Source organism: Rattus norvegicus, chromosome 16 (assembly GCF_036323735.1).
Source record: "Rattus norvegicus strain BN/NHsdMcwi chromosome 16, GRCr8, whole genome shotgun sequence".
NCBI classification, from domain to species: Eukaryota; Metazoa; Chordata; class Mammalia; order Rodentia; family Muridae; genus Rattus; species Rattus norvegicus.
This window is the reverse complement of record NC_086034.1, coordinates 52,919,477-52,933,690: the sequence shown is the minus strand read 5'-3', so window position 1 is coordinate 52,933,690 and position 14,214 is coordinate 52,919,477. Positions and strand designations below refer to the sequence as shown.

General features: G+C 43.4%; 1 protein-coding gene across 4 annotated transcripts in view; it reads right to left on the bottom strand.

The window, feature by feature from the left end:
- The window catches only part of Snx25 (sorting nexin 25), a 103,927-nt gene that overhangs the window by 37,338 nt on the left and 52,375 nt on the right, over window positions 1-14,214 (bottom strand). For 3 of the 4 annotated variants that reach the window (XM_224863.9, XM_006253168.4, XM_063275974.1), the window contains exon 6: window positions 11,196-11,266. The exons of the other annotated variant lie outside the window; for it this stretch is intronic. In XM_224863.9, coding sequence (XP_224863.6) covers window positions 11,196-11,266 — 71 coding nt within the window. The remainder of the gene's footprint in view (window positions 1-11,195; window positions 11,267-14,214) is intronic. 4 annotated transcript variants of the gene reach the window in all.

Sequence of the window (14,214 nt, the reverse complement as noted above, 5' to 3'; positions counted from 1 at the left end):
GTTTATGAAATCTCTCTTTATATGCACACACACACATGCACACACACGTGCTCATGCACACACACACACGCATGCACACACACATGCACTCAGAAGTTGACTTGTGAACATATGAATATGATATTCATGCATCTTTATTATAGGCATGTATTGAGTATTCATTGTGTATCTGTTAGACATTGGCTTGACTTTGGAGATTTAAGACCGGTTGTTTTATTTCAGGGGACATTTTAGAGTCTAGCAAGGAAAAAAATCAAAGCCAAAGGCAGTAGCAACAACTACGAGTATAATATGGGCATAAAGAAAATTACAGTTACCCTCAAATGTTTTGACAAAGGTCTAGCCTAAGCTTTCTTAAGGACATTACATTGTGCAAACATGAATAGAATGTGGCAGACAGAAGAATGAGCAGGACTAGACCTAAGGACACTGGGCCAGGAAAGGGAACAGAGCTCCAGGACCCTGCACAGCAGATGCAAATGGAGCTCATATCCAAATCAATCTGAAGTAGGCAGGAGCCAAAAGACAGTGGGGAAAACCTCCATTCTTCAATTCAAAAGTACCTCGGCTCTGAGTGGGCTCTGAGAAGTCTGCTGTCTCGGGGTTGGGTTAGGTCTCTTCTGCTGTCATTAAACACCTGGGTGTCTCGGGGTTGGGTTAGGGTTCCCTCTGCTGTCATTAAACACCTGGGTGTCTCGGGGTTGGGTTAGGGTTCCCTCTGCTGTCATTAAACACCCGGGTGTCTCGGGGTTGGGTTAGGGTTCCCTCTGCTGTCATTAAACACCTGGGTGTCTCGGGGTTGGGTTAGGGTTCCCTCTGCTGTCATTAAACACCTGGGTGTCTCGGGGTTGGGTTAGGTCTCTTCTGCTGTCATTAAACACCCGGGTAAAAAGCAGTTCGGGGAGGAAAGGGCTTACTTCATCGTACACCTGCACATCATTGTTAGGCCATAGCCTTCCTTGTTTATCCTCAAGATCATTCTATGGATATCATTAACACAGTATGAAAATACTAAAACCTTTAAAAGTTCAGTCTTTATAAGTTCAAATATATACAAAGTGCAACATCTATTTAAAATATTCAAAACTCTCTTAAAAAATCTAAAATCTCTCTGCAATTGTACTTTCTCTAAAATATCCAGTCTTTCTATAAAATGATAAAACTGTTCTAAAACAGGTCTTTCAACCGTGTGTTCCTGTAAAATCAAAAATACCTTAAATATTTTCTACTCTAGGAGGGAAGAAATGAGGCACGGGATCACTGCATCAAAGCAAAAGCAAAATTCAGCAGTGTAAAGAAGTCAGTGCTTGCTGGGCGGTGGTGGCCATGCCTTTAATCCTAGCACTCACTAGCACGGGAGATGGGTCTCTGTGAGAGAGAGAATATATCGAGTGATTGAACCACTCACAGTCTTCTGAGCTCTTTTTTTTTTTTTCTTTTTTTCGGAGCTGGGGACCGAACCCAGGGCCTTGCGCTTGCTAGGCAAGCGCTCTACCACTGACCTAAATCCCCAACCCTGTCCTCTGAGCTCTTAAGGGCTGGACAGCTAGCTCCACCTCTCAGGCCTGCCATCCATACCACACACAGCTTGTCATCTAGGCTCAGGCCAGCTCCACTCCATGGCTGCTACTGTCTTGGTGGTCATCCCATGGATACTGGCATCTCTAAAATGCTGGGGTCTCCTGCTACATCTCGGTTGTACTTTCACTAATAGCCTCTCTTAGAATTCTCTTCAGGGACTCTGACCCTGCCCACAGTGCCAAGTCTCAACTCTTCTCCATGACCCTTTCAGCTCTGGGCCTTCTACTGCAACTAAGACTGCACCTTCATTACCAACCAATCTCTCTCTCTCTCTCTCTCTCTCTCTCTCTCTCTCTCTCTCTCTCTCTCTCTCTCTCTCTCTCTCTCTCTCTCTCCACAGACTCCAGCCCTGCCACATGGTGCCAAGCTCTCATCTGTTCTCTATGGCCACTTTATGCCTTCAGAACCAGTACCACTTGGGAAACTTTGACACATCACCAACTGTGGCTGCTAGTGAGCGTAAGAGGCAGTCTCCATGTCCTCTGAAGTGGCCTCTACTTAATCATAACTGCCTCCTCAGCCCCAGTTTACTAGTATTGATTGCCTCAGAAAAAAGCAAAGGATCTAGTTTAATGGTTCTTGATCCAAAATACCATACAGCTCCAACAGTGTCCCAAGGGACTCTCGGACTTCCCTCTAAAGCTTCCCCACCAAAGTCTCTATCATCAACCACTCTCAGCACTGTCTTCTGACTTCCCACAGCTCATCTAGCTCTGAGCACTCCATGGCTTTTCTAGACCAAAGATGCACAAGTACTCCCACAATCCTTCAAAAAACCACAAGGTCTGGTCAGTCATAGCGATCCCGTGGCCTGTTAGCAATTAGGGTTCCCTAGTGCTGCAGTAAAACACCGTAAGTAACTTGGGCAGAAGGGTTTATGGCACTTATAACTCTCAGGTCTCAGCCAGTCCTCAAAAGAAGCCAGAGCAGAAGCCAAGGCTGAGGCCATGGAGGAGTGCTGCTTACTGGCCTGAATAGCCTGCTTTCCTGCAGTACTCAGGACCACCAGCGCTGGGGTGGCTCTGCCTCCCACATCAGTTATGATCAAGAAAATGCACCACAGTTTTGCCCAGAAGCCGATCCGGTTGGGGTATTGATCAACTGAGGTCTCCTTTTCCAAAATTACTCTACCTATGTCAGGCTGACATAGATTAGCCAGAATATAGGCCACGAATGAGTCAAATTTTATCAGATACATATGAAGCAGTATTAAACGACAACAAAAAGATCAGACAGTGAAAGACTTGGCTTGAAGGAATGCTCACTGAAGACTGTCATGGTAAGGCTGAGCTAGGAGGGAATGGTGGCCAGAAGTACCTTCATGGCAATGACACTGCACAGGACTGAAGCATTTGAAGATTACAGAGCCAGTGCACAACAGAAACACTAAAGGGTAAATTATTCAGGATTTAAAACAATAAAAGAGGAATTAAGTATGGCTTCTACAACTTGGCTATAATCACAAATGGAGAAAGTGAAGTCAATTACTGGATCAAGAATATTAAAGACTGAATTTGTGGAAGATTACAATTTTGGATAGTTGCCAAAAATGGCCCCATTATTTTCTGCCTTACATACTCCTTTTGCAATGTCATTCCTAGCAATGTCCCCATGGAAAGCAGGGCATATGCTCTCTCTTCTTAGAGTAGAGTAGGCTTACCATCATGGTTGAAGTGACTATGACTTCCAAAGCTAGATCATTAAAGGCTGCTGACTTGAAGTTCTGTGACACTGCATGACATCCACCTGCCCCACAGCATCCATACTTTGGGATCTGAGCAATCACTCCATGGAAACATCTGTCACGGATTGGGGACCTGGACTCCCACAGATCTTGGCTTGACGGAGACTTTGGCACTCATTCAGCACCCACTTGGCACCTCATGGTCCACCATCTTGAGTGTGAACTACATACTGATGCCACATTAAGCAGAAGAGAGGAATTCCTCCCTAAAGCCTGCCCCAGTACAGGCTCACGAGCAAGAGAAAGATGTTACTCTGTGTGTGTGTGTGTGTGTGTGTGTGTGTGTGTGTGTGTGTGTGTGTGTGTGTGTGTGTGTTAGAGAGAGAGAGAGACAGAGAGAGACACAGAGAGAGAGAAGCATTTTTATGTCAACTTGACACAAGTTAGAGTCATTTTGACAGTGGAAACCTCGGTTGAGAATACGGACCCATTAGATTGCCCTGTGAACAAGTCTGTGTTGCATTTCTTGATTGACGTGGGAGGGCCCTGCTCCCTGTGGGAGGCACCATCCCTGGGCTGGTGGAGGAGCAAGCCAGTAAGCAGCATTCTCCATAGTCCCAGCTTCAGTTCCCGTCTCGTGATTCCTACCCTGACTTCTCTTCATGCTGGATTACAAATGTAAGCTAAAACAAATCCTTTCTTCCCCAAGATATTTTTGTCATGGTGTTTTATCACAGTGATAGAAACCTTAAGTCAGGGTAGTATATCATGCAGCAAAAGGTAACGAGAGCAGGTGATGTGGCTCAGTGGTAAGGGCACTTGCTATACAAAGAGAATGACTGTAGGTGGATCCTGTCTCCTGAACTGCAGTTCTAGAGAAAGCACCGTACTCATCAGAATGTTAGCTGTACTGAAATCGGGCTTTCAACCACATTTGACACAGTTCACTCACCAATGCAAGAAATACTTGAGGAATCTAGGACAGAGGTGACCACTGAATTTAAAACCCAAAATAACCCCGGGACGTGGCAACTATGCCTGTAGGAGTTAGAACATGCTCTGGAAATGAATAATAATGTGTTTGGTTAGGATCTCTGTTTGATTTCTCTCAGTCTACGTAAGATTTCTGTACATCTTCCCTGGAGACCTTCAGCTCCCAGCATAATCACAACTTCCTTTGAGCCCCACTTAGTCACTACATGCAATGCATAAAATAGTACCAAGGCAGGCTGAACACATCAGTATTTAAATGTCAGGCACAGTATCCTAAAGCACACTTACTGTCAGGAGAGAGGCAGCTTCCTAGCACCTAAGTCACAGGCAGAGCGAGCGCAGGTCTACAGTGCCCATGCATGCCATGGATGTGTGCCCATAGTGAGCTGAGAAGACAGTATCATCTGATTCAAAGTGGTTTCCAAATGGCCTATGTTGGATAACAGTAGCACTAACCAGAGTTAGTTAACACAGAAATTTTCAAAAGGAGGGAAAATAGTTTGGAACTCCCTTTTGTGTAAAGATAAAGCTAATTAATATAGCTTGCTTCAAATTAGTCTAGTACATACCAGATGCCTTATGGGTGTATCTAAATAAACATACACTTGTAAATGCTAATATTTCATAAAACATTCACTTTTAAATACACATAGGGAGAGAGGGCCAGAGACAGACACAGAGACAGAGACAGACACAGAGACAGAGACAGACACAGAGAGAAACCAGCCCATTAGCAGCCTCTTGTTAGAGGGTTTGAGACACACGGAAATATTGACTTAGGATTTGGCCTTTGGTTCAAGCTGCCTTCCTAGTACGAGACTAACAGTGTTTTCCGGCAGCTCATCGTCACAAACTCTGAAAATTAAAGCTGCCAAGAATATTTGCCTTCCTCCTCAACTTGAAGCTGCTATGTTCTTTTGAATAAAAAACAAACAGGGCTACCTTATCAAGCCTACCACCTGAGATGCCAGAGTCTCAAGTGTCTCCAGTGCAGAGGAGCTTATACTTGTGGAAGAAGCAGAAACAACAGCAGGTCAACAGCAAGGCCACATACTGCACAGCGGAGACAGCAGCGCCCACGGACCTGGTACAGCCTCATCCTAAGGTGCCTGAAGCTGCCATTTCCTCCCCAGAAGGCCCCATCCATGTACTGAAGCCTGCAGAGCCTCCTTCTGTCTAGTGTTGCAGCGTGCACATATACATTTCCAAAGTAATTATTAACATTCAGGATTCAGAACAGCAGAGGGGAAACTACTACCAGAGCTGACAGCCACAGGAAGATGCACTGTGTGTCCTATCTGTACTAAAACACTGTCATTTAGGCCTCAGATTCTAAAAAAAGGAAAAAAAACTCAAGTGCTCTGGCTGCTGTGGCTAAGCGTGAATAGAAAGCTCAGTGCTGGGTACTAAGCTGCAGACTGGAGTTTGCAGATTCCTCTGTTCTATCCACAGCGATGCTTCTCAGGGTGTAGGGTCCTCAGAAGCAGCAGCAGCAGCAACTGAGAGACATAGGAGCATGCAGACTCCTGGGGCTCACACAGGTCTGCAGGGCCAGGAATTCTGGAGTAGAACCAAGTCATCTGAGTACCACAAAGTCCTCCAGGTGAACGTGGGATATAGACAGTCATTTGAAACCAAGGCTCTACAGGATTAAACCCTAATTTACTAGGAGGGTGTCAAGGCATTGGGTCCAGCTCTTGCTTCCTATCAAGCCTTGCCTCTCCATTGCACGCCAAGCACCACGCAGCGTCACATGACTCAGACTAAACACGAAGGCTATTTCACTACTCTCTCTTTGACGATGTGCATGGTGAACCATCTACTTATCAACCTGACGTGACCCAATGGGACTGGCAGATGCTCAACCTTTATGGCTCCATTCAGTGTTACTCTTTAGGCACACATCGATGTGCACGCATCGCTGACTATGTAAGTTTGCTGCATTTATCATTAGACTATGACCTCCTTCAGTTCAGGGACAGTTTTATTCATTGCCCTGCTAATACCTAATACCTGCTGTGTACCTAATACACAGAAGCATTCGAGAAATGTTGGCTGAGTAAAGGAAGACCCATTCCTAGTGATCCCTGGGCATTCTCTGCTGATATAAAGCATCTTAGATCTCAAGGGCTCTCTTAACTACCCAGAATCATAGGAAGCCGCATTGGGCTCAGAGGAGAGATTAGATAGTAAGTGTAACAGATACAATGGCAGAGTGATAGGGTAAGCTAGCAGCATGTGACATAGAAACAGAGTATGACAAACTGTTTGGATAGGAGAGGCAAGATGAGCTCGGGAGCCAGACAGCCCACGTGGCTGGAGTGCAGTGCTGGGTCACAAGGCAGGAGGCAGAGCAGAAGGCACATAGAACAGAACATTTGTGTCAAAATAAGGGAAGACCACATAGCATTTAAAATAGTTTGAGTGATATCACAAGATCTCTATAGATTTTTAAACAATCATGACTTCCGAAGAGAACTGTACGAGCAGTCAACAATGTCCAATGCTCTCCAACAGGCAGAGTATGGAGATGGCCCCAAAGTGAGGCTCAAAGGAAGTTGTGACTATGCTGGCCAGAGCTTGCCAACCTCCTCCAACTCTAAGACCAACAAGTGCTTAAGGTAAGCAGTGGGGAAAATCCAAACAGCATATATTTATCCATTACTTGAGTGAATAAAGTCTGGGGGAAGTTTGCCAAGTAAAATAAACCAGAAACAAACTGTTCGCTATTTGTGAGTTTGCTATGATACCTTTCTCATCACACACAATTTAATTCTCATGCTTGCAGCCAAGCCACATCCTGATATCTAGGCTCTAATCCCTACAGGAGGGCTGGAATCACCTCACTAACCTGTAAGCCTCCAAAGCTCTGCCTGCCTTCAGTGGATTCCTTGCTCCAACTCCCACGGGAGCCATGAAGCTCCACGAGCTTGGGAGATCAACTGCTGAACCCTCACCTCATTTAATCAAGCTAGCTCTAAGCAAGTTGAAACGTAGAGCCCTCACGGTCAAGAAGAGCATCTGCTTAAGAGCCAAGCTGGACAGAGCAGGTCAATGAAGTCAGAACAGAGATCAAAACTTACAGGAGAAACCCGTGAAGCAAAAGCTGCCATGAGATAAGACCCTGCCAGCCACTCCTACATGCTTAGTGCTCAGTCGCTGGATAAGGACTGGAACTAGAAATGTCTAACTTCCCTTATTGTCCTTTATGGAATAGGCCAGCCCTACTTAAGACAACTTCACTGTGAAGCTTCAGTCTGTACCCACTCTGTTTCTAACATAGCTTTATTGAACCATAATCCAATACGTGACACATTTCCCCCATTTATTTTAATTATATGCAATTGAATGGTTATTTAAAATATAAATTCAGATGCAACTGACATAATGTGGAATGTTTTCTATATGCCCCTTCAATTTCATGCATCTTAAGCCACTCCAAGAGCCCTAGGAAACTAAGACTCTACTGTTCTACTGTCTGCAGATCTGCTTGGTCTGCACGTCCTGCATGAACACAATCATACAACGTAGGGCCTTCTGCATCTGAGTTCTTTTACAACACACCTCCAAAGTTCATTACTTTTCACCGCTGATTAACATTCAGTTACATGAATATACTTCACTTTACGTACTGTTGCTGGCCACACAGTTATCTCTATTTTTATGTGTTTTAAATAAGAGTACTGTGGAAATTAATATAGACATTTTGTGAAGATATAAGCTCACTTACATCTACCACTGAGCTAAATCCCCAGTCCTCCTCCTCCTCCTCCTCCTCTTCTTCTCTTCCTCCTCCTCCTCTTCCTCCTCTTCCTCTTCTTCTTCCTCCTCTTCCTCCTCTTCTTCCTCCTTCTCTTCCTTCTCCTCCTCCTCTTCCTCCTCCTCTTCCTTCTCCTCTTCCTCTTCCTCCTCCTCCTTTCTCTTTCTCTTGTTTTTCTTCTTCTTTCTCCTTTTCCTTCTTCATCCCCCAACCCCCCAGCCAGGCAGGGTCTTCCAATGACTCCCTGACTAGCTTAGAACTTTCATCATAGACCAGGCTGGCCTCAAGCTCATAGAGATCCACTTGTCTCTGCCTTCAGTGTGCTGGCATTAAATGTGTGCAGGTACAAGGCTTGCTTCTTTTCATTTCCTTTGTGCCACACTAAGTTTTTAATTTTTGAAGGCAAATTTACTGTTTATTGTTGCCTGGAATTAAGGCACTACACAACATCAAGGTGGGCTCTAATCCACTATAATTTATTACAATAACAGGAGATTTAGACAAGAAAGTAAAACAAGAACTAAAGACGGACAAAGTAAAGCAAGGAGAAGATGGCCTCTTACAACAGCCTTTCTTTATCTGTGATAAATATCTTCTAAGTCCCCAGGGAATTTCTGAAGACTCACACAGAAATATATATATATATTTCTTTTGTCTTTACATTTCAAACAATTACAGGACTTAATTTAAATGCTAGGCAAAGAAAGGCATTAACTACAATAGTGAAGCAGATACATTAAAACAAAGCATTGTTATAAAACTGTCATCATCGTTACTCTCCTGCCTAGGAGCCATTTTTAGTAAGTGTTGTACTGCCTTATCTGGCCTCAATGGGAGAGGTAAAGTGAGTAAGTAAAAAAAAAATAAAATTTAATTTAAGAAAAAGCTCCCCAAGAAAGAATTAGAATTTCCCATGTCTGAAGATTTATGTTTTACTGCACTGACTTTTGGTCTTCTGGGTTAAAAATAAATCATCTTTTCTTTTTAAAAACATTACATGAACAAATGCATAGTCAATGTCAACAAATGCAGCCACTAAGTAACTAGCAGGTAGGTAGCATATACGACATGGATACTTTGCACAAAAAGCCTATTTCCAACTAGGATGGCATGGAGCAAAGTGGGGGAGAAACTTTGTCATGCTGCTCTCAACAGCATAACTTGGAACTAAAGTAACCCAATGAGAGAGGAGTTTCTCCATTCAACTTATGGCAACAAGGAATTCACAGAAAAGGTGAAGGTGGTGAGAAAGACCCCATCTAGTACATTCTTTAAAATATCTGTCTGTCAAGCTGTCTGGGAGTGAAACACTTCCCTTCAGGAACAATGAGAATAGGAACACAACCAAGCTCCTTACAGGTTCTGTTATCACAGGCTTCAAAGGCTTCCTCCTTCAGAGTAACCTCCAAGTCTCTCCAGCACCAGCAGGGCCCTTCATGATGGCTACTGAACCTTCATAAGCTCACACCTGGATGTTTTCTTGCAGCCTGTCTCCTTTGATCAACAGCAGCTCCCTCAGATCTCTGAGCTTCAGCCTTAAGGGTTACTCTGTTCAGAGGGCACTCTCAAGTCCCTGGTCAAAGCCTCAGTTCACCATGAGGTCTTTCATGTTACTGCTAAAGATGCAATCGGCCTCTGCTCTAGCTGGATCTACCAGCTGACTCATCCACCACACAGACACACTGTTCTCCAAAGCACTTACCACCTCTTCAAACATTTGTGGCTTTTTAGTGTTTGACTTCCAGCTTGGTGAGAGACTTGCCTCACTGCTGGACTGTTATCACAGAGGAGTACACAGAAAGACTCTCACGCTGTGCATGCATGGTCTTCCTTAGGGGCTGAGGTCAAGAGCCTGTGCACTTCCCCGTCTGCACGTCCTTGCTTCCTTTGCACAGAACTCCTACTTTCTGTGAGTGACTGGAGGGAACAAGTGCACACTTCTCCAGCCAAGCTTCTTTCTGCTTTGGCACTGACTAGAAACTGGGACAACAGGATGTTTTAAAGTCTCTGCCCCAACAAGGATGGTTCGTTCTTTCAGCATACCACTACCTAGCAGGATCTGGACAGACCTGGGGAATTTTTAGAAGTCTATTCTTCCATATGAAAATGAGGTTTTCCTGTGTATAGTAAATTCTGTGCTATACATGTCTGTGCATGATACTGACATGTCCTCCAACTTCACATTCATAGGGAGGAAGGGGGAAGTGTGGGAGCAGCAGGCAAGCTACAAGGAACTAAAAGCCATCCTCCTAACCCATATCTCCCCAGGTTAAGTCCGGGGGGAACCTATTTCATCTGAAGATAAACCAAGAGACAGAACAATTGAGCACACATATCTGCTCTTCAAAAACCTAAAACACAAGTGTAAAGAGAGGAAGAAATCTTAACAATCCCAACACCTGATGGACAAGACTACACTAACCTACTGGAGTCGCTATCGAGGGCACAGTTCAGACAGAAATAGTAATGAAAATCACAGGGACTGTAATAAAAATTATAGTCAGTCAAGTTTAGTTCTAAGATCTGTGGCCATGCTGAGCTTTATAGGTTTATAAGATTAAAGTGTTTGCCTGGAGAGCACAAACACTAAGTTTGATTCCTGGAACCCACGTAACACAGGCTGGGCTGGTGGTGTGGGCTTGTAATCCCATGACCATCAGTAAAGACAGATGGATCCCGGGGCCAACCAGCCAGCACACTAGGTAAGCTCCAAGACAGGTAAAAGCCCTTTCTACCCTCACCCTGCCCCAAAAGGCAGAAAGTACCTAATGACACACAAATCTGTCCTCTAGCCTCAACATGTATGTGAAGAAAGTACAGCTATTTGTCAGGATGAGATTGATTTTATTTTCTTTAATGATATTAGGCCTGTGGGTCTCAATCCCTTTGATGTTGAAGGACCCTTTTACAGGGGTTGCATATCAGATAGATATTTATATTCATAACAGTAGCAAAATTACAGTTATGAAGCAGTACCAAAAGTAATCTTACGTTTGAGGGTCACCACAACATGAAAACCTGTACTAAAGAGAACTACTGTCTTAGACCATTGTTTTAATAGATTTAAATTTTTAAAATATAAGTCAGCACAATGTTCCACATGTGACAAAGACTTGACTTGGGGAAACTGAGGACCTTTCAAAAACACACACTGGGAGAAAACAAATTGCTTCTTACCCTTGTGCCTCTTCAGCTGGGGAAAGCTGCTAATTGTAGTTGCTTGGATTATTTCCACTACAATTTGATACCTGATTTTAAAAGAGAGAAAGAAAAGGTTCAATAGGAAGAAAATGCTATTTTCAGAATTACCTTTAGACTCTGTTTATGCTAAACAAATAGCACAGGAGTGATGAGGCCCCAAAATTCACCAAAACAATCCTAATGGAGAACACCTATAAAATATAAAAGATCAGGCACTACACCACATGCTAATCATTTCTGAGGCCCTCATGGAAGAGTCACTCTATTCTGACAGAGACCATGACTACCTGTCCCCACGGCTGAAAACACTTCAAGGTCATGTACAACTTTGAGGGTCACGTTAAACTCGTCTAGTCAGCCTTCCCCAGTAACTAGAGACAATTGGTTTTATTTCTTAAATTTTTATTTTCCAATAAGATGATACAATTTGTAGCTATTAAGTTTAATTATATTAAAGCTTAGGATTTGGGCTGTAGCTGTGATGGAGCTCTCATATTACATGGACAATCCCCATATTCTATCCCATATATACAAATATTAAACATATAATATATAATTATATAGTCATTATATATGATATTCATGTTCATATATCATGTAAATATTACAATATAAATATTAACAATATATGGTAACTTGTAGCTATATGTATTTAAAAATCCTTCATCCACACTTGCAGTGCTCGGCGACCTGAGGATGCACTGGCTGAGCTGGAGTTTCAAGAGGGAGGAGCTTCTCTAGTGCAGATGGTCTACTGATGGCCTAATCCCGCCAGCCTGCTGCCACGGCCCTGCAGTATTTCCTCATTACTTCTCATAAGACTCTTCTAGACCCTTAATGGCAGGACGTCTGCTGGGGAATGCAGGTATGGATAATTTCCTGAAGCTACCTTGGTACTTCTAATACTGGGAAAGCCAAGAGCCATTAGCTTAGAGCACAGGGTACATACATGTGAGAGGACCTCTCGCAGGGAAAATAAAGAAATGTTGTCATACTAGGTGACAGGTGAAAGCCTACAGTTGTGGCTATTTTAAATATATTTAATTTGGTTTTAGAAATACAGTCATTGTTGTTTTTTCTTGTTTTCTGTTGGCATTACTGTTGTTTTAGAAATACAGTTGTTGTTGCTGCTTTGTTATTTGCTGTTGTTCTTGTTGTTCTGGTGCTTCTTCCTCTTCTTCCTCATCCTCCTCCTTTGTCTTCTTTCTTGTTTAATAGGTCTCACTATGTAGTCTGGGCTGGCCTTGAACTCACAGAGAGCCACCAGTCTCTGCCTCCTGAGTGATAGGATTAAAGGTGTGCACCACCACATCTGCCTTAGAAATGAAGTTCTTGAGAATCACACAGTGGTTACTAGATACTTCCCTAAACAAACTGAATTGTCTTAAGTTTCATAGCCTCTATTTACAACTTTGTTTAAAGTTTTTCCACAATACCACTATTTAGCATTAGTTCTTACTTTAAACACTAACTCTGCCCAAGCCTGATTATGCAAGACTAATCCAAGAAGAGCACATGTTTGAGGCTAGCTTGAACTATAAGTGAGTAGTGGGCTAGCCTGGGAAGTTTGGTGAGACCCTGTCTCAAAATGAAAACAGACCAGAGGACTGGTGACAATGCTTAGTTACAGAGCACACACATGACACTCACAGGCCCAGTTTATATCAACCAAACAACCAACCACTGGCTGGCTATTAGAGTCAAAATCATGTAACGTTCTTCAGCTTTTCATCAAAATCAAAGGAACACACACATTCATCAAAATTAAAGCTATTTACAGAGTCCTGGCAAATCTGCACCTTTTTATTTCTTTGGTTACACAATATGGAACTGATGTCTGGCGTTCACCATGACAAAAGCAAGCTATCATTAGCACTGACGCCCTGTCACCTCTAGACTGTGGCAGACACTGACAGCTACCACAGTTCTATCAAGGACAGCAACATGCATAGCCCCAAATGCCTGAGCAGTGAGGGATGAGACAGTCAGTGTTCAAATAGAGGAGACTGACAGAAATGTTAGAGAGAGGGACTTCCAGAAGCATTCTCAGGACAGATTCAGAGCAGCCCCTGGTACATTTTATCTTTGCCTCTCTAGTTCAGTCCTGTGGGAAGCCAGGATGTAACTGGACAAAGGGACACAAGGCGCCGCCACCCTTCAGGGACCATAAAACCACATGCTAAGGAAGAGATGCGGAGCTTAGGTCTCCAGTAACATCCCTAAGCCATCAAATCAGCCCCTTATGGACTCTCTCAGGCTGCTTCCTACATTGGTGTTGGGGGAAGCAGGAAAGAAAAAAAAAACCAGCTAATTATAGGTCACTTTGCATGAACCTGTCCCATGGCCAAATGTCATCTCAACCAGAAGGCTCTTTGAGAACTCCATACACACTCACAGAAAATATCTCCAGGCTGATTATATATTCAGGCTGTTTTCCAAGTTGAAGCCTCGCTATTATGGATAATAGTTTTCTGGTGGAATTGCCCTCATTTCACCACATAATGACAAAGCACAGAAATGGCTCCTTATGCATTTGTTCTGCAAGTTGCTAACTGGATGAGGAAATAGCTTAAGAATCCTCTGCATTCCTGGATCCACAGAGTCTACCACTCCCTAGCCATGGTCTTCATTTAATCTGGGTTTGAAGTTTACTGCAGGAACACGCCGACTTATGGCTCAGCTCCAGAGTGTGCCTACAAACACCTCCCCGTATGCTACAATCCAGATGTCTAAAATAGCCTCGGTGTCCATCCGCACAGAGCTTCTAATCTGAAGTGTAACATAAGAAATGATTTAACAGACTGGATCCCCCAACCCACTTAAAAAAAACCTAAACTATCATTTACATGTTATTGTAAGGAGTTCTATACAAAACAGAACAGAAATAATAATCAAAACTGCTTCCAACAAAAATTTGTGTTTCCTTATGCTTCAGACACAAATGAACACCAATATGGTCAGTCTCTGCTTCAGGACACTCTGGGGATATATCAGA